The sequence below is a fragment of the Barbus barbus genome (genome assembly GCF_936440315.1).
Source record: "Barbus barbus genome assembly, chromosome: 18".
Lineage (NCBI taxonomy): Eukaryota > Metazoa > Chordata > Actinopteri > Cypriniformes > Cyprinidae > Barbus > Barbus barbus.
The window spans coordinates 26,787,836-26,814,507 of NC_136746.1; the positions used below are offsets into that span (position 1 = coordinate 26,787,836).

General features: G+C 37.5%; 2 protein-coding genes across 7 annotated transcripts in view; both read right to left on the reverse strand.

The window, feature by feature from the left end:
* The window catches only part of LOC306884752 (CD276 antigen homolog), a 36,096-nt gene extending 21,973 nt beyond the window's left edge, over positions 1-14,123 (reverse strand). Inside the window, exon 1 of one of the 2 annotated variants that reach the window (XM_079440927.1) lies at positions 13,408-14,123. In XM_079440927.1, coding sequence (XP_079297053.1) covers positions 13,408-13,459 — 52 coding nt within the window. In that variant the 5' untranslated portion in view covers positions 13,460-14,123. The remainder of the gene's footprint in view (positions 1-13,407) is intronic. The other variant, XM_079440928.1, reaches the window with a different exon arrangement.
* Positions 14,124-14,894: 771 nt separating this feature from the next.
* On the reverse strand, positions 14,895-24,230 carry LOC306883895 (KH domain-containing, RNA-binding, signal transduction-associated protein 1-like). 5 transcript variants are annotated; one of them, XR_013785392.1, is made up of 11 exons: positions 23,953-24,230; positions 22,660-22,781; positions 22,459-22,575; positions 22,233-22,379; positions 21,365-21,504; positions 20,973-21,210; positions 20,135-20,208; positions 19,864-19,922; positions 19,503-19,671; positions 17,320-17,373; positions 14,895-15,710 (listed from the first exon to the last, which is right to left on the reverse strand). XR_013785392.1 is itself a non-coding variant. In XM_079439399.1 (9 exons), the coding sequence occupies exons 1-9, from the start codon at positions 24,080-24,082 to the stop codon at positions 19,568-19,570; spliced, it is 1,131 nt and encodes a 376-aa protein (XP_079295525.1). In that variant the 5' UTR covers positions 24,083-24,228; the 3' UTR covers positions 18,481-19,567. The 5 variants fall into 5 exon arrangements, 2 of the variants coding, with proteins under 2 accessions (XP_079295525.1, XP_079295526.1); XR_013785393.1 differs by having other exon boundaries at positions 20,171-20,208; positions 23,953-24,204; XR_013785394.1 differs by lacking the exon at positions 14,895-15,710 and having other exon boundaries at positions 17,311-17,373; positions 23,953-24,228.
* Positions 24,231-26,672: the final 2,442 nt, after the last annotated feature.

The window sequence follows — 26,672 nt, forward strand, 5'->3', positions numbered from 1 at the left end:
TAGATGATTTAACAAGTTTATACAATTCTTCCTCTCCTATAGTAGAGAATGAGTGGAATTGTTCCTCAGGGGATCTATAGTGCACTTTATTTTTCGTTAATTTAGTTACTCTGTTGAATAAATACTGGGGGTTATGTTTGTTTTCATCTTACAAAGCAGTCTTTTTTGGAGAAGTGATGGTTCTACCAAACTTGTAACAAGGAGTATAATTTACAGTTTTAGCTATGTGGAGTTTATACAAGACTAGATAATGATCGGAGATATCATTGCTTTGCTGCAGAATTTCAACACCACTAACATCAATTTCATGTGACCGTATTAAATCTACAGTATGATTTCGACAATGTGCTCCACTCAAACAACCTTGGTGCAAGAGTGCTAAAGGACAATATCTATTTCTCCATCCATCATCCTTCAGTGATGTGTGCCAATCCACTTAACCTGAATGGCACACACACACACCTGGACAGAATATGAGTGACCACAGGACTTCATATCAGCTTCAGAGTTATCATGTTGTTGAAGAATCCCACAAGGACACTGATAACGCCACGCCGCCACAACAAACTCGGCTCATAGAAACTATCCCAGCTGAGCCCTGCCCACAGAGCTCATAACAGACAGACTGTGATGTACTACAACAGCTCCAAGACTCAGCACCCAAGGACGACTTTCTGGAAAATAGCCAGGGAAGCCAGGACAACATATCACAGCCACCAGAAACACCAGAGCCCCGTTCACCAGACACGCTTTCCCTCTCTCCAGCATCTCCACTTATAAGCTTCTCACATAAAATGGAGAAACTGGTGTATGCTGGGACCTAGTCTCAGCCGTCACGCCCACAGACCGTTGGCTAAATGTCTGATGCATATGGCACACTTTCCTGGAAACACTTCAGGAATGTCGAAGTCTTCATCTGACTGGTTGAATTAAACCGGATTTCCGGGAGATGCGAGTGTCGCGTTTATTTTCGGTCCGCCGGGAAATAAAGATGCCGTGGCGCCAAACCCCCTCACGAAAGAAGAAAGCCGCCGTGTTTACAACTGTGAAGACGAACGCTTATCAGGGTCAACTAAACGCTGGAAAGTACATGAAATTTTTAAAGTTCACGGCATATAATCTTTTAAATACATCCGAGAGTTTCACACACCAGTTTGTTATTGTGGCGACATTTCCATGCCCCGAAACGTGATGCCAAATGAAACTAACTGTGATTGTTTGTTTGACATGTCGGTCAAACGGCCTCATGGGCAGACCTTGGCCAATGAAAGCGGACATATATTCCAGACCTTCTGCCGTCGGTCTGAAGGTCCGGCTACGCGAGAGTAGCTGGGACCAAACTATCCCACTCTTTCGCTGCAAGCCCCCAGACCGCTGCCACAACGCCAGGGGCCAAGCCCTCCTCCATGGACTGTAAGTGAATCAAAAACAACTGATAGCTACTCTCAGTGATGTGTGTCAGGTCCCCGCTATGATAGCAGCAATTTTCACAATTGTTTACAGAACAAGCGGAAACCCAGTGTGCCTGTAGCTTTCTCTATCTCTGTTCTATCAAGTGATATAAAGTCTAAGGCCTTCTCAAGCCGTACGGCTGACCCATCTAATCTGTAGCCTATAATGCTTCAAACTAAGATTGCTGAAACACAAAATAATGCCATCAAGTTAGCATTTTTAAACATTCGTTCACTAAAAAATAAATAATTTCTGATCAATGACTTAACCACAAACAACCTGGATTTTATGTTTCTAACCGAAATATGGCTAGAAGACAACTGCAGTACAACATGCCTAAATGAAACAGCCCCTCCTAACATTAATTTTATAAGTGTCTGCAGGACTGTTTGGAAAGGTGGAGGTGTAGCTGCTCTTTTAAAAGATGTCCATCAATGCAAGCAAGTGTCATTTGGTCAGTACTTGTCTTTTGAATATCTAGGTATTGTGCTAAAAGGTGCTCCACGTATTCTGTTTATCATTATTTACAGGCTTCCAAAATACTCTCCAGCCGTTGTTGAAGAGTTCACAGAACTGTTATCAAAGATTTCCTCTGAGTTTGACTGTTTTGCTATTGCAGGGGATTTTAATATTCACATAGATGATGCAGAAATCAAAACTACTAAAGAAATTATAACTGCTTTAAAACACTTTTGACCTGATTCAGCATGTGCATGGACCCACACACAATCGTGGACACTCTAGACAGTTACTCATTACTCATTACTCATCAGTAGTGGTCTAAACATTTCATCCATTGTTATTAATGATGTAGCACTATCTGATCACTTCTGTATTTTCTTTGATATATTGATCTCTGTTACCACTGCAATGTTACCACTGAGTTTGCCTCCTCCTTTTCTGAGATCAATAATATCAGAAAGGTGATTGGCACATCTTCCAGTTATGCAGAGGTCAAGGGTTTTACCGCAATTTCAAAAATAAGTAAATATGTCCATTTTTGAAGCAATTGATAGCAAAATTTTGGCAGAAATAATACAGCACCTTAAATCATCAACCTGCTATTTTGACATACTTCCCACATCTTTTTTTTTTCAAAAGTGTGCTTAACAGTTTGAAAGCAGATCTCTTAGAAGTGGTGAATGCCTCACTTCTTTCTGAGACTTTTCCAAACTCCATGAAAACTGCAGTAGTTAAGCCCCTTCTGAAAAAGAGCAAATCTTGATAACATCATATTGAGCAACTATAGACCAATCTTCCTTTCATAAGTAAGATTATTGAAAGGTAGTTTTTAATCAGCTGTACAACTACTTAAACTCAAATGGATATCTGGACAATTTTCAATCTGGTTTCCGAGCGCATCACAGCACAGAGACAGCGCTCATTAAGATAATAAATTATATTTGCTTTAATTCTGATTCTGGCAAAATATCAGTGCTGGTACTACTAGATCTTAGTGCTGCATTTGACACTGTCGATCATAACATACTTCTAGAGAGACTGGAAAACTGGGTTGGGCTTTCTGGGACGGTACTCAAATGGTTCAGGTCATACTTAGAAGGGAGAGGTTATTATGTGAGTATATGAGAGCATAAGTCTAAGTGGACGTCCATGACATGCGGTGTCCCACAAGGCTCAATTCTAGCACTGCTCTTGTTTAGCTTATATATGCTCCCACTAAGTCAGATAATGAGGAAGAACCAAATTGCCTATCACAGCTATGCTGATGATACCCAGATTTACCTAGCCTTATCTCCAAATGACTACAGCCCCATTGACTCCCTCTGCAAATGCATTGATGAAATTAACAGTTGGATGTGCCAAAACTTTCTTCAGTTAAACAAGGAGAAAACTGAAGTCATTGCATTTGGAAACAAATATGAAGTTCTCAAGGTGAATGCATACATTGACTCTAGGTGTCAAACAACTAAAAATCAAGTCAAAAATCTTGGGGTGATTCTGGAGACAGACCTTAGTTTTAGTAGTCATGTCAAATCAGTACCTAAATCAGCATACTATCATCTCAAAAACATTGCAAGAATTAGATGTTTTGTTTCCAGTCAAGATTTGGAGAAACTTGTTCATGCGTTTATCACCAGCAGGGTGGACTATTGTAATGGTCTCCTCACAGACCTTCCAAAGAAGCCCATTAGACAGCTGCAGCTCATCCAGAACGCTGTTGCCAGGATTCTGACTAGAAAATCTGAGCATATCACACCAGTCCTCAGGTCCTTACACTGGCTTCCAGTTACATTTAGGATTGATTTTAAAGTTCTTTTACTCATTTATAAATCACAAAATGGCCTAGGACCAAAATGCATTGCAGATATGCTCACTGAATATAAACCTAACTGATCACTCAGATCATTAGGATCAAGTCAGTTAGAAACACCAAGGGTTCACACAAAACAAGGGGAGTCTGCTTTTAGCTATTATGCCAACCGCAGTTGGAACCAGCTTCCAGAAGAGATCAGATGTGCTAAAACATTAGCCACATTTAAATCCAGACTCAAAACTCTTCTGTTTAGCTGTGCATTTGTTGAATGAGCACTGTGCTACATCCGAAACTAATTGCACTGTACTTTACATATAATCATTTTCTATCCTAAATTCATTTTAAATAAATTATTATATAATTTTAAAAGTTTAAACTGAAGGCTAAAGCAAGTGCTGTGATTGTAAAGGGAATGTGGGCAAAGAAAGACAAGTTTGTTGGTTAATCAGTTTAAAGTAGGACCTCTGAGTTCGATTTGTTTGGTTTCTGGCAAGGGACTGTGACTGTCTGTAAGCGGAGGGAGTGCGGGAGGGGGAGAGCGATGGACTCACTCAGACGTGAGTGAGGGACACCAGCAGAAGAAAACTGCACAAATGCATTCTCTAAGGCACTAAGAGCCGTAAAGGCAAATAGTGCAATGGAAGGTATAAGAAATACAGAGAGAATGTGAGACGCTAGAAGGGAGCTTCTAGTCGTGAATCGCCTTTTACCTCTCTGAGAAGCTGCTCTCATTGTGTGTGTGACCATACTCGATAAGGTTTAGGGCTGAGCCAGGCAACCTTGAAGCAAGATAAGCGTTTCCCTGCGTATGCGTGTTAGTATCTGTCTGTACAGGGAGATGCAGAGACAGCTCCAGGACGAAAGATATGCTAGAAATCGTTAGAAGACATGCTTCAAGCTTACGTCCATATCTGGAAATTGTCTTAGTTTATCTAGGTTTTAGAACATCAGAATTTGGGATGACTTCAGCATTGACGCAATTAGCAACCTCTGTTAAGAGTATAATTGTTGGTGTTTATGAATTGTAAAGCAGAGTGGCCAATGAACTCCGTGCGAGTGTTAAAGCTGACTTCTGCCTGAAACTGCAAACTATTTTCTTCAGTAAATTTCTTCAATTGAATCGCATCTCTTGACTCCTGGTATTCTTTCAACACACCTGGGCCCGTATTCATGAAAAATCTTAGTGCTAAGAGTTGCTCCTAGTAACAAAATTCTAAGAAAATTCTTAGAAATGTGGGTGTTTGCTCTTAAAATTAAAGAAAAGATCCTAGTAAAGAAAAAGTAATTCAGAAAGCATCTTAACCCTTAAAAGAGGTCTTAAGTTCCAAAATTGTTAGGAGTATGGATGAGGACATTTAAGGGGCTTAAGAATTTCTTTAACAGTGGAGAAAATGGACGAAACATGAAGAGGGAGAAGAAATGTGTTGCACACAAAGCATGACATTGAGTTAATAAGACGCTACACGTTAGATCGTGCAGCAGGGATCATCTTTGTGACTGATCTTATTAGAGACATGCTAACATCTCCGACACCGCGCTGAAATGCCATAGCGCCATAAATGGACGTAATCACTACATTAACATATTTGGCAACTGGAAAAATGCAACTATGCAGCAGTGATGATTTGGGTCTGTTACAGCACTTATTAGGCGTCTCTGTTCATTTCCTATAAAACACGGTAAGTATGACAGCATGGCAAATAAAAAATAAAGAATATATATACATATATAATGTGTGTCTGTGAGAAAGAGAGAAAGAGCGAGAGGAAAAATTACGCCTGTAATTTCAAAGTGAAGGCTTAGAATATACCCTACTCTTAAAAGCGCTCTTTTATTTCCTTCTTGACAACCAACCAATCATAGTCTTCAAAAGACTGTGTCATTCCTAGCAACGGGGTTAGCCCCGCCTCCTCACTAAGATAAAAGTTTTTGTCTTTTCCTTGCTCAGAGTTGCTCTCAGATTGGTCCTGAATCACTCTTAAGCTAAGACTCCTAGTTAGAAATTTTTAAGCTAAAATAGGAGCTCTCTGAGAGGATTCTTAGAATCTTTATGAATACGGGCCCAGAGTTTTGCGACCTTAGGGAGCGGGTTGGATTGTAGCGTTGTAGAAGACGAGTTAGGTATGCAGGAGCTAAACCATTTAGGGCCTTATAGGCAAGAAATAATATTTTGTAAATGATACGGAACTTAATAGGTAGCCAGTGCAGAGACTGTAAAATTAGAGTAATATGATCATATTTTCTTGACCTGGTAAGAACTCTAGCCGCTGCATTTTGGACTATCTGTAGCTTGTTTATAGGGAAGTTGTGGCCTAATGGTTAGAGGGTCGGCCTCGTAATCCAAAGGTTGTGGGTTCAGATTGTAGGTGGGAGGAGTGAATGTCCAGTGACATTCTGAGGTGACCTGGAGCAAGGCACCGAACCCCCAACTGCTCCCCGGGCGCCGCAGCATAAATGGCTGCCCACTGCTCCAGGTGTGTGTTCACAGTGTGTGTGTGTTCACTGCTGTGTGTGTGCACGTTGGATGGGTTAAATGCAGAGCACGAATTCCGAGTATGGATCACCATACTTGGCAGTATGTCACTTCACTTCACTTGTTTATTGAAGATGCAGGACAACCACCTATCAGTGCATTACAATAGTCCAGTCTAGAGGTCATGAATGCATAAACTAGCTTTTCTGCATCAGAAACAGGTAGCATGTTTCAAAGCTTGGCAATGTTTCTAAGATGGAACAATGCTGTTTTTGTAATATGGGAAATATGATTTTCAAAGGACAAGTATAACACCCAGATTTTTGACTTTAGAGGACGTAACAGTATATCCGTCTAGTTGCAAATTGTAATCCAAGAGATCGTGTACTGTTTTTTGGTCCAATAAGTAATATCTCTGTCCTATCTGAATTTAATAGGAGGAAATTATTGGTCATCCAATCTTTTAAATTTTTTACACAATCTATTAGCTTAGATAGTTGAGAAGTTTCCTCTGGTCTTGTTGAGATATATAGTTGAGTATCATCAGCATAACAATGAAAACTAATCCCGTATTTTCTAATAATATTACCAAGGGGCGACATGTATATTGAAAATAGCAGAGGACCTAGGACAGATCCTTGTGGTACTCCATACTTTACTGGTGATAATTGAGATGACTCCCCATTTAAATGAACAAATTGGTAGCGATCGAACAGATAGGATCTAAACCATCTTAAAGCCTGCCCTTCAATACCAGTATAGTTTTGTAATCGATCTATGAGTATGTCATGGTCTATAGTGTCGAACGCAGCACTAAGATCAAGTAATACTAGCAATGAGATGCAGCCTTAGTCTGAAGCAAGAAGCAAGTCATTTGTAATTTTAACAAGTGCAGTTTCTGTACTATGGAGAGGCCTGAAACCTGACTGAAATTCTTCATGGAGATCATTTTTTGCAAGAAGGAGCACAATTGAGCAGACAACTTTTTCTAAAATTTTAGACATAAATGGAAGATTTGAAATGGGTCTGTAATTTGCCAGTTCATTAGAATCTAGTTGTGGTTTCTTAATAAGAGGCTTAATAACTGCCAGCTTGAATGGTTTTGGGACGTGACCTAAAGATAACAATGAGTTAATAATATTGAGAAGCTGTTTTTCTGCTACGGGTAACAATTCTTTCAGTAGTTTAGTGGGTACAGGAACTAATAAACATGTTGTTGGTTTAGATGCACTGATAAGTTTATTTAGCTCTTCCTGTCCTATAGTTGTAAAGCACTGCAGTTTTTCTTTGGGTGCGATGAATGAAGCTGAAATACTAGACGCAGTAGAATCTACATTTGATATTGTATTTCTGATGTTATCTATTTTATCAGTAAAGAAATTCAAAGTCATTACTATTAAACTGTGAGGGCAATATTTAGATCGGGTGGCGTCTGTTTATTTGTTAGTCTAGCCACTGTGCTAAATAAGAGCCTTGGATTGTTTTGGTTATTATCTATGAGTTTGCGGATATGCTCTGCCCTGGCAGCTTTTAGAGCCTGTCTATAGCTGGACATACTGTTTTTCCACACAATTCTAGAAACTTCCAAGTTAGTTTTTCTCCATTTGCGCTCAAGATTACGAGTTTCTTTCTTGAGAGAATGGGTATAACTGTTGTACCATGGTGCAGTACGTTTTGTTCTCTAACCTTTTTCAATTTGAGGGGGGCAACAACTTCTAATGTGTTAGAGAAGATAGTGCCCATGTTGCTAGTCATTTCGTCTAGTTCATGTGTATTTATGGGTACACAGAGCAGTTGAGATAAATCAGGCAGGATCCTAGTAAAGAAAAATGTAATTCAGAAAGCATCTTAACCTTTAAATGAGGTCTTACGGTCCAAAATTGTTAGGAGTACAAACGAGGACTTTTAAGCGGCTTAAGAGTTTCTTTGGACAAAACATGAAGAGGGGGAAGAAATGTGTTGCACACAATGCATGACAGTGAGTTAATAAGACGCTACACATTAGATTGTGCAGGGATCATGTTTGTGACCGATCTTATTTGAGACACGCTAACATCTCCGACACTGCGCTGAAATGCCATAGCGCCATAAATCACTACATTAACTACATTAACATATTTGGCAACTGGAAAAATGCAACTATGCAGCATCGATGATTTGGGTCTGTACCTGACAGCACTTTCAGAACCTTATTGGGTCACTGTTCATTTCCAATAAAATACGTTAAGTATGACAGCATGGTAAATAAAAAATAAACTAATATATATATATACACATATATAATGTGTGTGTGAGTGAGTGAGTGAGTGAGTGAGTGAGTGAGTGAGAGAGAGAGAGAGAGAGAGAGAGAGAGAGAGAGAGAGAGAGAGTACGGTAAAACAGGAAAAATTACAAGTGAAGGCTTATAATAAACCCTACTCTTAAAAGCGCTCTTTATTTCCTTCTTGGACAACAAACCAATCATAGTCTTCAAAAGACTGTGCTAAGACTCCTAGTTAGAAATTTTTAAGCTAAATTAGGAACTCTCTAAAAGGATTCTTAGAATCTTTAGGAATGCGGGCCCTGCTTCTTGGGTTTTATCCGTTTTCCCAACAATGTCACACTTCTCTAGTAAGTTTCGTCTGTGTGTGAAGATGCTGCAGGCTGTGGCCGTGAATTAATGTTCCGAAGTGAAGTAAACTTCAACGGATTTTCCCTGCTCAGGGAGTAGGGAAGAATGGACACTGTGTAGGAAGCATGTCAATTAGCACACAGTCCATACACGGAGCTCATCTGAATCAGGTGTGTTAAAGAGAGACATGCAAAATATGCAGAGCGGGGGTACGCGAGGACTGGAATTGAGAACCGCTGTTCTAGAGCAGAGGTCTTCAACCCTGTTCCTGGGGACCCAAAATCCTGGAGAGTTTAGCTACAACCCTAAATAAACACAACTGAAGCAGCCAATCAAGCACCTCAAGACTACTTGAAAATTGCAGGCAGGTGTGCTGAAGCCGGTTGGAAATAAACTTTCCAGGACAGTGGGTCCCCAGGAGCAGGGTTGAAGACCTCTCTTCTAGAGAAAAGAATATTAAGCACAGGCCCTTCAGACTTGGGCCAGTGAACAACGCCCTATAAATCACAGAAAATACCCTAGCAACAGCCTTCTAATGCACTCAAAACACCTCAGCAACTAAGTGTGTGTATTTACATGAAGTCAACTGTAACTGAAATTTAAGAGTCAATTTCTGAACATTTAGTACTCTTTATGACACTTGTTTAGACACAAATACAGTGGTGAAAGAAATGATTTGATCCCCTGCTGATTTTGTACATTTGCCCACTGGCAAAAAAAGAGGAGTCTATCATTTTAATGGTAGTTTTATTTTAACAGTGAGAGACAGAATAAAAAAAATTAAATTAAATTAAAATCCAGAAAAATGCATTTCAAAAAAAGTTTAAAAATTATTTGCATTTTAATGAGTCAAATACGTATTTGACCCCTTCGTAAAACATGACTTAGTACTACTTAGTGGCAAAACCCTTGTTGGCAATCACAGAGGTCAGACGTTTCTTGTATTCGAACTCGGGATTATATTATTTAATATCTTTATATAAATCCATAGAATTTTAGACACCGCAGCTGTCGCCGACATGTCAACTTCTGACTCAACCAATAACGATAGTTTGGGGGCGGGGCCATCTGTTTGACTGACCAATGACAGACGGGAGGAGTGTTCGGAGGAAAACCTGTCTGAAACAGTTATTGTTGCAAATTTGTTTAGTTAAAAAAAACATCAAGCGACTAAATGTTTATATATTGCTTTTCTTTAAATCAAACGACACTTGCTTTGATACTTATAAGGCATAATATCCATATTTGTACACACAAACAAATGCTGGAATACTGTATAACTTGCTGTAGACAGTGAGCATAGCGATCACTATTCTTATATTACAGTCAAAACTAACAAAGGATCTTTACGCAGCGCACATTTCAAGCCATGCAATGCAAACACGAGCCATAGGTTAGTCGCTAACTAGTACTAGTTAGTCCTAGCTCATGGATTCGAGAGTCTGTGAGCAGCATATCGAGTCAACAAACTCAGCTCGACTCTAAACAGAAGCATCTAAAGTGAGTTTGTAAAGCGCGTTTGTAATGTTCCTCAGCGGATTCGGTGCTTCCGAATCATTGGCAAACTTCAGACGGGCCTGTACATGTGCTTTCTTGAGCAGGGGGACCTAGCGGGCGTTGCAGGATTCGAGTCCTTCACGGCGTCATGGGTTACCAATTGTTTTCTTGGTGACTATGGTCCCAGCTGCCTTGAGATCATTGACGAGATCCTCCCGTGTAGTTCTGGGCTGATTCCTCACCGTTCTCATGATCATTGAAACTCCACGAGGTGAGATCTTGCATGGAGCACCAGACCGAGGGAGATCGACAGTTGTTTTGTGTTTCTTCCATTTGCGGATAATCGCACCAACTGTTGTCACTTTCTCACCAAGCTGCTTGGCGATGGTCTTGTAGCCCATTCCAGCCTTGTGTAGGTCTACAATCTTCTCCCTGACATCCTTGGACAGCTCTTTGTTCTTGGCCATGGTGGAGAGTTTGGAATCTGATTGATTGATTGCTTCTGTGAACAGGTGTCTTTTATACAGGTAACCAGGGGAGATTAAGAGTTTTCCCTTTAAGAGAGTGCTCCTAATCTCAGCTCCTTACCTGTATGAAAGACACCTGGGAGCCAGAAATCTTGCTGACTGATAGGGGATCAAATACTTATTTGACTCTATTTTTCTAGATTTTTGTTGTTGTTATTCTGTCTCTCGCTGTTAAAATAAACCTCTCTTTAAAATTATAGACTGATCATTTCTTCATCAGTGGGCAAATGTACAAGATCAGTAGGGGATCAAATAATTTGTTTTTCCCAATGTATGCTCTGCAATGACTGCTGATTTTGTTGCTTTCCCATTAGCACAACACCAAACTGCATTTCACGGAAAACTGTGATTTCTGAGAATGCTTGTTTACCTGTTTACATCTTTAAAGCCTTCCTAGTGTGCGGTTCCCACACCTCTCAGCAAGACCTTCAATGTAAACTCTATAATTTGAGATCTAATTACCACTCCTTAAATTCTCGGTCAACATAATGGACTGTAATTTTCTGTCAGCGTATATTTTATGGGTCACTGCAGTCAAACGCATATTTCAAGCGGACAATTACATTTATCATGACTAAATTAAACACTATTAAGACAAAAATAGCATTTATAAAATGCTAATTCCTTTTAACTGGACTGGCATATGTGTCATGTTCACACAGTACACTTAATTAATTAGACAGTATATTTCCAGCTGTATATGCACATACAGAATAAAACTATTTCAAAATGTTCCGATAATTCTCAGTATACTATTACTACTGAGAAGAAAATAGGTTACACTACCATTCACAGTAAAGACAGTGATATTGTGAAATATTATTACAATTTAAAATAACTGTTTTCTATTTAAATATATATTTTCAATGTAATTTATTCTGGTGATGCAAAGCTGAATTTTCAGCATCACTGTTCCAGTCTTTTGACACAATCCTTCAGAAATCATTCTAATATGTTAATTTGCTGCTCAAGAAAAAAATCTTAGTCCACTCCTTTAATTATTGCATCAAATACCAAAAAGCAACAAGTGTATCCAACCAGGTGCAAATTATTAGAACAGAAAGTGGTCTGTATTCAAATAAAAAAAAGCCCATAGAAACAGTGGCTTGATCTTCTTTTGTTTGTTCCCGGACATGACATAAGAATGCAAGGATGAATGGAGATTGCAGAAAAAGGGTAACTAAAAAAACACTGCCAAATGCCAAATACTTGGCATAAGCTGCATTTACATCCTGCAGTGTTAGAATGGAATGGCACTGTGAGTTTCAAAGCAAATAAAGTTTAGGTTTGGTGTGAAGCGCACAGGCAGAATGTCAAGGAGACAATGAAACATGCATCACCAGAGAAGCTCTTTTCTCACAACGAATGCCATCAGTCTACTGCACAAAAACACAAGCACACTGCATTTGAATTCAAAAGACTGTTCTCTTGATAAAATTCTGCCAATATTTGAGCCAGTATTGAAACTGGCTGGAATATTTCTTCATAAAGTGTTTTACTGGACAAAAGGAACATTTAACACTGTATCTTTTTTTTTTTTTTTTTCAAGCCATGATTTATGGACAGAGCTGTTGGGAACTTTGTCCTCTGAAATATGCAATACATCACTTTCATTTCCAGACTGTCGGCATCGGCATGCGATTTATTTATATATTTTTCTTCCACACAGTTGAAGAATCATTCCACCCACTTGCATTTAATAATTGCATGTATAAGTGAAGAAAGACTCCTTCGGTCTAATCTAAACACTCATTTATTTGTGAAAGGCCGGGTCTTTGCAGCACACAGCACAGAAATATTTCTGTGGTACATTGGTAGTGCCTTCTGAATAACAAACCCTTTCATCAAAGCTATGGTACAATAAATGTGTTTCTATAAACTGTAGACTGTGTTTCTCCCAGTAGGTCCCAGATGCACTGCCTCTTAAAACATATGACCAACTCTTCCACAACTTTTAAAATTGTCAACTTTGCAAAATATAACAAATCTGAGAGAATAACAAATGCAAATACTCAACAGGTAACTGAATACTTCAGCTGATATATTATATATATATATATATATATATATATATATAATAAAACTAGGAAAAGGACATGTTTCATTAAAATAAACAATTTTTATTACAACAAAGTTTTTAAAGGTGTCCATCGACTCTTTATCATAGATATTAATGAAAACATTGAATTCAAGTAACTCGCCTCATATTGAGGGTAATTTATCCATATTGCACCAGTGGTTCGCAACACGAGAAATTGCTGGTTATACTCAAGTGCCTTAACTTTAATTCACACGGTTTGCATAAGACATGCTCGTTTAGAGAGAATGGGATGCAATTAAAACGCATAGAAAAACTTTCTAGAAAGAAAATGGTGGGATATAACACATTTCCACTTTTTAGGTTTAATTGTACCCTTATGGCAAAGCAAATACAATTTCCCAAAAAAGTTTCAGCATGCAAAGTGCCTCGTGTTAGCGGTCCTGTATATATATATATATATATATATATATATATATATATATATATATATATATATATAGTTACAAAACGACAAACAATCTTTGCACTGACCTGCAGGACTCAGTAAGATCCAGAGCAGATGAAAACGCCACAGCATATTCATATGTGAAGAGTATTTCTACTGATGGAGATTTTACACCTGGAAAGCGTGTAAAGAGCTCGGGTTTAATGTAGCGTTATATAAAACGACGCCACGGATGTTGCTCTCTGCTGCGCCACAAGGAGGGTTTCTCTTCATCACAAACCAACTAAAACAATACGTTTTACGAACAGCTATTTAAACCGAATAACATAGTCAGGAACCATACTGCGTCATAAAATAAACACGGAATAATTTGAGTTGTTTAAACCTCTGCTAAGAAACACAGTTCATTACATTTCAAGCTAGAAAACGTGGAATCAGCCAAAACTTCAAATACAATAACATTGAAGCTACTTCGTTTGCTCTTTCTAGCTGTTTTGTGCTCTAGCTGGACACGTCGCCTATTAAACTCGTTCAGCTTCGCGTTTCCATTACAGATTTGCGCAAAACCTTGGCGATATTTTATAAATGTCGATTAAAAAAAAAAAAAGTATTGCGAAGTTGACGCGTTTGCGTATTTTCAATTTAAGGGTAAAGGAAACGCGCCTATCGATACGGAATTCCCCCAAAGCTATTTTTAGCAACCCATCCTTCTCAAGAGTGCCCTGTTGGCAGGTAGTGAAGAGAGTTATCTGTGGTGTACAAACTTATGCAAGATAGTTTCACAAAGGCTACATTCAAGGACAAAACTCGGCCCTGGCGGCCCACCACCACTTCTCTCTCTCTCTCTATATATATATATATATATATATATGATATACACCACCAGTCAAAAGATTTTGAACATAAGATTTTTTTATCTAAGTCTCTACTGCTCACCAAGCCTGCATTTATTTTATCCAAAATGCAGCAAAAGCAGTAATATTGTGAAACAATTTTACTATTTAAAATAACTCTTTTCTATTAGAATATATTGTAAAATGTAATTTATTCCTGTGATTTCAAAGCTGAATTTTCAGCATCATTACTCCAGTCACATGATCCTTCAGAAACCATCCAAGTAGATTTTTTTCCCAGGTTTCTTTGATGAATAGAAAGTTCAGAAGAACAGCATTTATCTGAAATAGAAATCTTGTGTGACATAAATGCCTTTATCAACATTAATGCATCCTTGCTAAATAAAAGTATTAGTATCTATACAAAAACAACATTCTTTCAGCCCCTAAAGTGTGTCTGCCCACCAGGAAATGCCTGGTGTCGATTACCCATCCAGCCCTGGCTACATTATAAACATCTTGAAGACCTCTAAAACAAATGTAGATTTGACTTGTTTGGATACATATGCAGATGAGTAAACACTAATACATCTTGCAGATGTAAATACAGATTTCAAAGAGACATCTCTTGATGATGTACTTGTGCTATCAGGATCAGGACAAACAAGGGACTGCAGACAACCATCACAAAACATGAACAGTCGTGGATCATTCAGGTAACCAGAGCAGGTAAAATTTTTGAATGGAGCCATTTTTATAATTTTTTCTTGTGTATATGTCGACATCTGTTAGGTGAAATGGCTTAAGGACAGTAACCTTACTAAATAAAAACAACATGCAATTTTTATGACCCCCTCATTTGCCTGTTACGTTTCACATTAATGTTTAAATGAATGATACTAAAATTTAAAGTAATCATTTGGACAACCTAAAAATACTTTTCGGATGCAAGTTGATTACCACCCATTTAAAATTACACTCATACGTTGTATTTTAAATAACTTCAAAGTTTGCTTTGACACTTTAGTTGATTTTGACTGATTGGTTGTAGTAATAAGTTGCCAATTTTCCTAAATAATGACTACATTTATGCATTTAGCAGACGCTTTTATCCAAAGCGGCTTGGTGCATTACAAGGCTATACATTTATTTTATTTATTATTATTATTGTGTGCTCACTGGGAATTGAACCCACCATGTCCTTTGCGCGGCTAACGCAACTACGACTGAGCCACAGGAACACAAATTAACTCGTAAATTTAGGCTGAAACACTCTAATTACAACCACCAGAGAAGCGCTTCACTTAAAAGTTAAGCATACTCATGCACACTTCTGTAATACCAACTCATTTCAAATCAATGAGTAATACAGGTTTAATAAAAGAGTGTAAAATCATTTATTGAGATCCGCAAAAAAAAAAAAAAAAAAAAAGTATAAAAGTAACAAAAATAACTTAAAAATACAAAAAAAAAAAAAAAAAAAATTCCTGTGTCACAAGAGATTGTATAAAACAGCGTTGTCATTTTCCTCTGTGGTACAAAATGACACCAAAAGCCTGCAACACAGAACCAATTAAAACGTTAGTTTTTTTTTTTTTTTAGAGACCAAGTCTAAATCTTAAAGTCTAAGACAAAGTAAACAAAAGTAGTACACAGTCACATTTGAACACTGACAGGTCTCAAGATTTCCCCACTCAAAGATTAAAGAGCTGTAGAGGCATGCATAAGACAAGACGTGAAATAACCTGCCATAGAAAGTTGGATCTACACCCAGTATCACGTTGTAGCTGTGCTAAAGAGTTCTACACTACATGGACCGATTTGGACGATTAACCCTTTTAAACCATAGTTCAAGAAATGATTCTAAAAGACCACAAAAGGCAACCGTTTTATCAGGATTCAGATTATAAGCAAAACAGACCTTTCAGTACCATGGTTACCAAATATGTGAAATGAGGGAATTTGGGGGGGGTTTAAAATCCACCAAAGAATCTGTATTTGACTACTTTAATGATTAGAGTTATATACATAGCAGTTATGACTTGCATCCAGATTAATACTAATGTTGTGTTAGTCATTTTGATTTGGAGACTCTTCTTTTGGCCACAAATGCTAGTTAACGTTATTTCACTAGACTAAAACTTGCTGACTTGCTCACATAGGGTATAACAACTTCCTCTTCCAAAAAATTTGATACTTTTCATACTTTTTTGGGATCTTCCTACCTGGTTACAGTTGTGGTGAACAGCCTACGAAAAATAGCTTATAAATTCTTTGTATTACGAAATATTGGATTCAATCTTTTTAAAATCAACTTGTTTAGCTTCAATTAGGCCAGGTTCTGCATTTCTTTTTGGAACTGACTGATCATAGCCCTTACTGATCTGAACCTCAGTTTGACAGTGAACACTGCCAAAATTATCCACAAATAACTCATTTTTAACTCGAACTATTTAGATGTCCTGGGAAGTGGGAACAATGTCATTTTGAACTTGAAAACCATACGTCACAGAATTGTTTATTACACCGAATCTGTGCCAATATCATGGACCATAACTATGTCAGCATCACTTGGCCATTGAGCGTAGTTTGGGCTCCTCCTCAACGCATCCTATAAATGTCGTCACATGTCTTTCACAAATCTTATTTTAAGTTTTTCATCTTTAGCTCCTTGCATCCTGTCTTACTGTGTAGACAACACAGGTTAAGTAAAAATAAATATGCAATATAATGCATACACTTAAAGAGCATTAGTTTTTTTTTTTTTCTGAATGGACCTACCCGAGCCTACTTTTTGATGTTCATTCATATTCATTTCGTATTATAGCCTAGCAGTAAAAAGATGCGAGTTCACTTGCCGCTTGAATTGAGGCGTTAAAGCGATCGCACATTAAAGAGTGGCAACTATTTATTATTTGGTTTTTGTTATGATTGACCATTTTAAAGCTGAAACTTTGTTTATTAGAAGGTACCAAAACACCAAGCTTCTTGCCATTATTGGACGGCAGGTGCGCTACAAATAATGAAGTTCATGCATTAACAGCATACAGACAGATCCAATTAGCTAAAGACGTTATACAGAATTCTCATTCATGTACACTTGCTTGTTCAAATTATGGCATGCATGCAAGTAATTAATTTTGTAGATATACACTAACACTTCACCTGTTGCAGCTGCCTGGTAAAGCCAGTCTGGAAAGAACCTCTCGGCATCAGTCACTGAGCAACACAAAAGATGAGTTAGTACACAAGATCTCACAAATCAACAACTCACTTCCACAAACACAAGTCCAATTCTACACACATCTCATTACATGCTTGCTAGATTGGAGGACTATTTTTGTGTCTATTTTGTACAGCTACAAGAACACTTTTTAATAACAGTGTAATTTTGACTAAAAATCTATTTGGTTTTAAAAACAAGAGTTGCATATAAAACATACTATGTTTTAGAAAAATTAATGTTTTCTGATGCGTTAGCCAGGTTTAGGAATATTGACTTTTGAATTTGCAAATAACGGAATTTGAATTTGTAATGATTGTGTAAAAATGAGTGAGTGAACATTTGTGCTAAGAGAGAAATTTAGGGTTGATATTACCTTTTTTGAAGCTTGCATTACACTTTACGCCTTCTTTCCCAATTTTGTGGTTTATTAAGCCAGCGAATGCAACATTTGAATCATCTCCACGGTCAAACTTTCATCCTGGGCTACAAAAGCCTTTGTGCTGAGTGATTTGGTTGAACAATACATTCCGTTTCTATTGCTTTTTTTGCACGCAAAATTACAAGATATTACCAGAGCACCAAACATCTAAATAGTTTTGTGCATGTATACTTTACCTTTTAAAAAGGGGAATCTATGTGCGCTTTTAGAGGTGACTCTGCAGGTCTTACCTCAAGATCCTTTTCAATAGAAGACAGATAGGTAGAGTCTCTGTGACATCAGAGGGATTTAGTGACTCTGATGCAAGGTTGCAACAGGGTTATTGCTTTTAAAACAGGTATAAACACATAAAAAAAAAAGTTCCAGGATTTTCTTAGTATTGTGTATAAATCATTGTTAATGTTGAATAGCTTTATTTGTTAAAGGGGTCATATTAAATCAAATCCACTTGTTTTTGCACCAAAAACAGGCAGACATTTAGTTCACACTAACTAAAGTGAATTTTACTAGAAGTTTTGAATCCTAAATGTTATAGCACGTTTTCATAGTATGAACATTAATGCTCAAAAGCTTAATGAACAGCTGCTTTTAAAAGATATGACCCCTTTAAAATTATTAAAAAGAATTGATTAGCTTGTTGGGGGGGGACCAAGGTAACATTTTGGAAATATTGGTCTTTAATAATATTGAGGTCAATTGTTCCTGTACAAGACATAATATGCACATTTTTCACGATCTACTTAATACAAATAATTGCAGACTATTTATATCAACGGTTTATACACAATAAGTTTTGAACAGCATTAAGTGAGTAAAACAAGTTTTCTATCTAAATGTTGTGATGTTATAAACTGCATGCAGGATTTGGACAGTTTGCAACAGTTTGACAGGTTTATATGGGATGAATATTAGCACTTTAATAAGTCAAATACAAAAGTTTTGAAGGCTGTAAAAGAAAACTATCTTTATTGACAAACTGATAGGGACACATTTTGGACATATTTAGTTCCCTAGTTAGGAAATGCACACAAATTTGCTAATATTTTGAAGACTGCAAATCTATAAACACCAAAGAACAAGTTTCTAATATTTTGAGTATTGTACGTACAAAGAGTTGAAAGTTGTACTTTTTGTCAGACTACAAGTAAACCTAAACTACAAACTTCGCGAGATTTGTTTTGCTAATTTAACAAACCGAATAAGCAGATACGAAGTTTGAAAGTTTTTACGAGACTTTCAACAATAAGTAGCCTCAAACCAAATGGAATTTGTTCTTTGAAAAATAAGTAACATGTTGGTTTGTACAGGAACTAATATTTTTGTGCATTCCTCTCAGATTTTTCTCATTATGCCTTACAAAAGCGCGTTTGGAATAAGTGACATTAACAAGCATTTTTTTCTTCAGCTTTTAAAGCAAGCCATTTTACACATGGCCGTCAGCTAATTATCTAGCATTCAGGCATCAACTTTTCAGATAAGAAACACTTAAGCATTAAAATAAATGAACAAAAACAGCCAAAAAAAAAAAAGAAAAAAAAAACGAATAACCACAGCATATAAATGGCAAAGCTAAAAATGAGTCACGTCGAAATTATGGTCATCATCCTACTGAAAGAGTAGATTCAGAATATTAAAAAGGAGTCTTAACCAAAAACTGAATACAAAAATAACAACTAGAATTACTTTAGGTGGTTACAAGAGGTTACGAGGGGAGGAAGTTGCCAGGCAACCGTAGTGACGGACAGCTCTCAGTATCTGCCGTATGGATGTTCCCGATACGATTTGCCCTGTCGGGCAGCTGCAGCCTTTCCACCTGCGCCTCCCCAAGCTCCACCCTCCCAGTCATCTTCAGCTGGAAACACAAACACACACCCTTAACATGGATAACTGACTGCAGGACAGCTTAGTGCATCATACACAGGTTTATGCTGTAGTTTAAGCATGATAAAGGTTTCACAGAGTCTGTAGTATAATCTGGCCGCATGGTCTCAAAGAGCTGCACATTTCACTCAATGCTGCATGTATAAATGAGAACATGTCTTACTGTAAGCCTCGTATGCTTCTTGTGCCTCTCCGTGACCGTAATCATAATACTCTGTGTCTCTGTGGAAGAAAAAAAAAAATTTTTTTTAAATCGGTTTTGTACAAGGTTTTAAAATTCAAAGCAAGACTTTGGATGAGAAGATTACATTGCTTCTGAGAAACCATGAGCAAGAATGCTAAATTTAGTTGTTGCAACTTGAAAAGATTCACAGAAATGAATCCAAGAAAGAGGTCTCTAAGAGGGAGAAGAAAAAACAGCAAACAGCACTCACGGCTGTGGAGCAGGCTGACTGTAGTAGCTCTCATACCCTTCATAGGAAGGCTCTGCGTATGGTTCTTCATATGCCTGAGAAAATACAGAACACATGGAGATGCATCATGAGCTAAATATATTGACTTTTGGAGTGTTTCCTATTTCCAGTGAAAAGGCTGTTTCCTAGCAAAGGTCATGCAATAAGAGACTAATGCGGAGCAAAAAAATAAATAAACAAAACAAAACATATACACATATATATACACATATATGTCAGCGCTACCAGTGTGGTCTGATTCACAAACAAATGGTTCTTTTAACTGACTTTTGAATTAAGTTTGACAAAATACTGGCTGATTTCAACAGACCGGTTGGTTACTTAGTCTGAACGAGTTTGTGTAGTCAAATAAAGGAAATGCAGTCACAAATTAGTATTGCAACAAAGTGTAAATTTAATTATAAAACCATTTACCAAAGACTTTTGTAGCACATGACCATTCAAAAGTTTGGGGTTGTTATGATTTCCTTCATTTTTTTGTTGTAATTTAAAGTCTTACATTCACTAAAGTTGATTTGATTAAAAATACAGTAAAAACAGGTATACTGTGAAATATTAAAATTCAAAACCAATATATTTTTCAAAATGTAGTTTATTTCTGTGATGTGCGTTTTATAAAAATTATGTTTTCAAGATTGTTTGATGAACATAAGTGTCAAAAGAACAGCATTTATTTGACAAGTTTATAAATGTCTGTCACTTTTGATAAATTTAATATGGAGAAGAAAAAAAACTAACTTCTGAATGGGAGTGCATATAACCGTTATATTTAACAGTGGTGTTGTGGACATTGACTTACATATTCGCCGTATGTTTCAGGTTTGGCTGGGTGCTGTTGGTGGGAGAGAGCGGCTCCTGGTGTCATCCTCTGAGTTGGGGCTGGTGGTCTTGAGCGAGCAGATGTGCCTCCTCTGCCTTGTGTTTGGGGTGAAGGACCACCTCTTCCTGCAGGGGCTCCCCTCGATGCAGCTCCACGTCCTGGACCTCCTCTTGGTGCTCCTCCACGTGGTGCTCCACGAGGCAGCATACCACGACCCCTTTGAGTACAACAAATATTTATTTTATTTATATATATGAATTAATTACTACACATGTACTCCAAATATTCAAGATTGTTCATATTGTGAGTAAATTATATTAAGAAATGCAAGTTGTGTAACAGAGGCTATATATTTGATATAGTTCTCTCACCTAAGTCCCATTGGGGGTGGTGGGCCACCACGGCCTCGGCCAGGAGGGAGACCTCTGCCAGGGCCATGCATATCCTGAGAGCCGTTCAGAAACCCTGGATCCATGAATGCGTCTGGGTGCATCTCATCAAGCCCTTCCACCTGACACACAAGAAAAAGGATAACAGGCTCATCACTTAATTAAATAGTTTACTATCATTTCAAATAGCTTTAAACAGCAGACTTATTACAGCTCCATTAAAAAAAATATTAATTAAATATGAAAATATAAAATGTACATGGGGTTGCAACAATGTTAAATTGAGTTATTAATGCTATTTTTAAAGTTAACTTCGATTTAGAAAATGTCAAAATAACTTTTTACAGACCGTGATGACATTTCTAGTTAGTAACATTGTATTTTTTCATAAAAAAAGGGTAGTGGACATTCGTAACACTACAATTTGTTTTAAAACTTTGACATTAAATTACAGAAAACTACAAAGCACCCGTTTCTCTAATAATAACGCTGAAGTGAATGATGGAAAATTTGACAACTCTCTTTTCTGATCAATGTAAATACACTCAATTTTTTTTTTCTCTAGCCATAGAAATGCCATCATGGATTTCCCACCCCACTTTTTTAGCATTTCCATTTGCTCCACTACTAACTAATATATATATATATATATATATATATATATATATATACACACACAATAAACTACAGTATTTTGTTAAAGACTGTTTTTTTTACATTTTAGCTAAAAACAGGGGAAATGAGCATTTACAATTAAACGTTATATTAAAATGAAGATAAAATGAAACAAGTGATAAATGTGAAAAATATCAATAGGTTAAAGCATCAATTTGCTTGCATTCACACTTACAGGCATTAGGAACTTCTTGACCTCATCCATGGCATGAGCCATACGCAGGTAGCAATCAGGAATTGGAGCAAAAACCTCAATGTGCACATGCAGCTCCATGGCCAAGTGTGCATACTTCGGATCTCCACCCTTCCTCAGCTCCTCTTCCTGCAGGTTTCACAATTGAATCTTTAGTAACCAGGTCACTTAACAGTAAACTCATTAGCAGTGCAGACTGGTTTATTACCTTGCTCTTATCTCTCATGGATCCTTTGCCCAGCACTGAGATCTTTGCGCCGGTGTCCTCCTGCAGACGTTTGATGGTGCTGCCCTGCGGCCCCAGAATCTTTCCCACAAAATTGAACTGATGGGAAACATTGAGAAATTGTGTGTTAACTAACAGGTTCTTGCAATGAACAGACAAAACTCAAGACCCGAGGGGTCTTACCCGAGGGTATTGCTTCACGGGAATGAGCACTCTCTCTTTCACCCTCACGTTCTTGGCGGTGAACAGATCCAGATATGTCTCGGACTCTTTTTTAGGCTCACCTTTCTGGACCCTTTCAATCTCTGCAAAAGAAAACAAGATCAGCTCAGAGCAAAACTAAATTTAATGTTAATCAAATCCATCACTACATTGCCAAATGCAACAAGAAATTAATGGTTAACTTTTACTTTGTCATAAGCACTGACTTCATGTGTAGGTGCAAATAATAAAAAAATCAAAACTTCTAGCATGACAACCAGTAATTTGGAAATGCAGTGGTAACGTGGACCAAACCATGGATGAAAGGGCAGACTTCCATTACATGCAATCCATTTATTGTAGGTCAGCAAGCATAAAATTATGGATCTAAAAATGTTGACTGCAGTTTTTGGTTGAAACCATAACACGTTTTCCATGCAATTCACAGTCAAACTTGACTTTAACAAGGAATCAAACACGATGCAACTATGCAAGTCTTTAACACTCAAGAAAATTGCACAAATTTATAATCCAATAAATAATAAAAATACTAAAATAGAAGAACTATCTTATCACTAACATCAACAACAACTATTTTTTCTGCTTAAAGAAAAAGAAAGAAAATGGCAGAGACATCCAGGTATTCAATGAAAATCGCACTACTATTAGTTACACAACACATTTTGTATAAAAAAAACGTCTCTTGCATTGTCTGCTATCCTGGGTTTCTCTTTCTTCCCACGCAGCTTGAAGCAATGCATCATGGGATTGTCTTTCTCAAAAGGAAATGCAAACGATGCTAAGGTGAGCAACATGCATGCAGCTTTCGCTTAAACAAACCCCCCTCAAACATACCGTTCCCTGGAACGGGTTTAAATGCACCAGGAGATGCATGCACATTTCACACGTGTGTGCAAACAGCACCTTAGGCCGAATCATACATCAATGGTTTAAAAGAGGTTGCAATTTAAACCTATTTGTAACAAGGCAGTTTTGTCAATTATATGGTGTAAGCCAAATCTCTCAGCGCTGAAAGTATAGTTATGTTTTTACAGTTTACGGTGCAAAATTACTTTCCACATCTCCAACATTAAACAACTCGACGCAAAATTACAGAAGAGCACGTGACAAAAAACACGAACAAGGCCCAACTCCACCGCGTCGCGCGTGACATTACCCCTGTATGAATATCAGGGATATTCTAACTTCACTATTTAAAAACAATTATAGAAGCTGCAGTAAAAGTTGTGTGTGAATTGATTAATAATGACTGACCTGCAGAGAGGAGTTTCATGGCGTGCGTGAACGAGGAGTCCAGGCTGTCTTTCTCCGCCAGTAACTCCGGCAGATATTTACTGTCTCCAGCGCTGCTCTTGCGCTTATTGTTGCTGTTATTAACATCCATGTCGCTCACGGGACTTCTGCAGATAACTTAAACAGCAGATGCTGGAAATGCGTGCTGACGCTTTCTACTTCTCCTAACAAAGAAAACGGCGGTTGATGGCGCAGGTGGAAATGAGGTCACGCGGCTTCCGTTTCTGTTTAAGAGGAGCTGGGGGGAGGGGCGCCGGCTGTGATTGGCCAATCCTGATCAGCGCTGAGAAAAGTAACATATGTCAGGGACTCTGCTGTAGATTAGGCCCATCATGAGGGAAAAATTGAGCAACATTTCTATATGCAGTATAAGAGGTTATTATCCAACAAATATATACTAGCTGACTGATCAAGCACGTTATAAAGGTTACATTTGTAAAAGAGCTGCAATTACTGTACACAGCATATTCACATTTAGTGAAAATTAAAATGTGGACCACAAAACCAGCCATAAGAATTGAGATAAGCTGAATAAATAAGCTTTCCATTGATGTATGGTGTATTAGTATAGGACAATATTTGGCTGAGATACAACTATTTGAAAATCTGGAATCTGAGGGTGCAAAAAATCCAAATATTGAGAAAATCGCCTTTAAAGTTGTCCAAATGAAGTTCTTAGCAATGTATGTTACTAATCAAAAATGAAGTTTTGATATATTTAAAGTAGGAAATTTACAAAATACCTTCATGGAGCATGATCTTTACTTAATAACCTAATGATTTTTGGCATAAAAGAAAAATGGATCATTTTGACCCATTCAGTGCATTGTTGGCTATTGCTATAAATATATATATGATTTATGACTGGTTTTGTGCTCCAGGGTTTCAAACTAGAAAATGTTAAATACAGTTTTATTCATCATGTTCTCATATTTATTTTTGTACTGTGTTTTTGTAAATTAAATTTAGCTAAAATACTGTTTTGATCCGTTTGCTATTTGTAGTGGTTAATCATAGTGTGATTTTTGGGAAAATGGTAATAAAAACAGTCAGTTTGGCCTACAGCTATATTACTAGTCATAAAAATAGTAGCCCATATGGAACCACAGCATTTAAAAACAGAATTATACAAAAGACATGAAAATTCTAAAATGACTTGCAGATTAAATCATCTAGACTGACATTACAAAGGCAATGATGTGTAGATGCAGAATAGAGGCTGATGTTGATGGGGCGGATTGTTTTTCACATGTAAATGTCAAAATTGAAGACAAAAGAATATTGATTAGGGAATATCGATGTGTTTCACACAGGGTAAGAGTGAGAATGTGAGCAGGGCGAGGACAAAGAAGCATAAATGGGGCAGTTTACAACACGTCTGGCACAGGACAATAGATGAATGGGTGCTTGGGAACCTGATTATCACCAGGAGTCTGCTTTGTGTAGGTCTCCTCAATACAATAGTCTAAGGAAATTGCTCTTTTAGCAGTTATCATCATAAACTTTGTAAGTTATAACTGTATAAGTTATAATTACAGTATACAGTATATTCAGTTTGTGAAAATGAAAATGTTAATACAATAAGAAAATGTTAAAATGTTTGTTCAAGTTTTATCGTATAATAATCTTATATATGTATATATACACTGTCCAAAAAAAAACAAACAAATGCTCTATTTCGTTGGACCGCCTTTAGCTTTGACTGCATTCGCCGTGGGCATAATTTCAATAAGCTTCTGCAATGGCACAACATTTATTCCCATCCAGAGTTGCATTAATTTTTCGCCAAGGTCTTGTATTGATGATGGGAGAGTCGGACCGCTGCGCAAAGTCTTCTCCAGCACATCCCAAAGATTCTCAGTGGGGTTAAGGTCTGACTCTGGACTCTGTGGTGGCCTGTGGTCAATACGTCTGTGGTGTGTGAAAATGATGTCTCATGCTCCCTGAACCACTCTTTCACAATTTGAGCCCAATGAATCCTGGCATTCATCTTGGAATGTGCCCGTGCCATCAGGGAAGAAAAAAATTCATTGATGGAATAACCTGGTCATTCAGTATATTCAGGTAGTCAGCTGACCTCAGTCTTTGGGCAAATAACACAATCATCCATGCAGTAATTATCCAATGGGAGGATCTTACCTATTTGCTTAGTTAAATCCAGGTGGCGACTTTTTTTTTGGACGGGCAGTATATATATATATACACACACACATATACACACACACACACACGTACATACATATATATATATGTGTGTGTGTGTGTGTGTATACACAGTGGTGTGAAAAAGTGTTGGCCCTCTTCCTGATTTATTTATTATTTTGCATGTTTGTCACAACAAATTTAAATATTAATCCAAGATAACACAAGTAAACACAACATGCAGCTTTTTAAATGAAGGTTTTTTTTTATGAAGGGAAAACAAAATCCAAACCCACATGGCCCTGTGTGAAAAAGTGTTTGCCCAAAAGTGAGTTCAGTTTCTCTAGCCACACCACAATCAAGAAATCCCTTAAATAGGACCTGCCTGACAAAGTGAAGTAGACGCCACTAAGCATTAGAAGACTTAAACTTGTGTACTGGGTGAGCATACAAGGGCATTATGAGTTACACCCTACAAAGGCAATAGTACAAGAGTGTTGGGAACATAATAAATCAAATTTTAGGAGTTTTGTAGGGAT

Coding starts and splice junctions, on each gene's coding strand:
- LOC306883895 (XM_079439399.1), bottom strand. CDS start 24,082: ATGGATGTTAATAACAGCAACAATAAGCGCAAGAGCAGCGCTGGAGAC. Junction 22,576..22,659: donor CCGTGAAGCAATACCCTCGG/GTAAGACCCCTC, acceptor GTTTCCCATCAG/TTCAATTTTGTGGGAAAGAT. Junction 19,923..20,134: donor AGTCAGCCTGCTCCACAGCC/GTGAGTGCTGTT, acceptor TTTCTTCCACAG/AGACACAGAGTATTATGATT.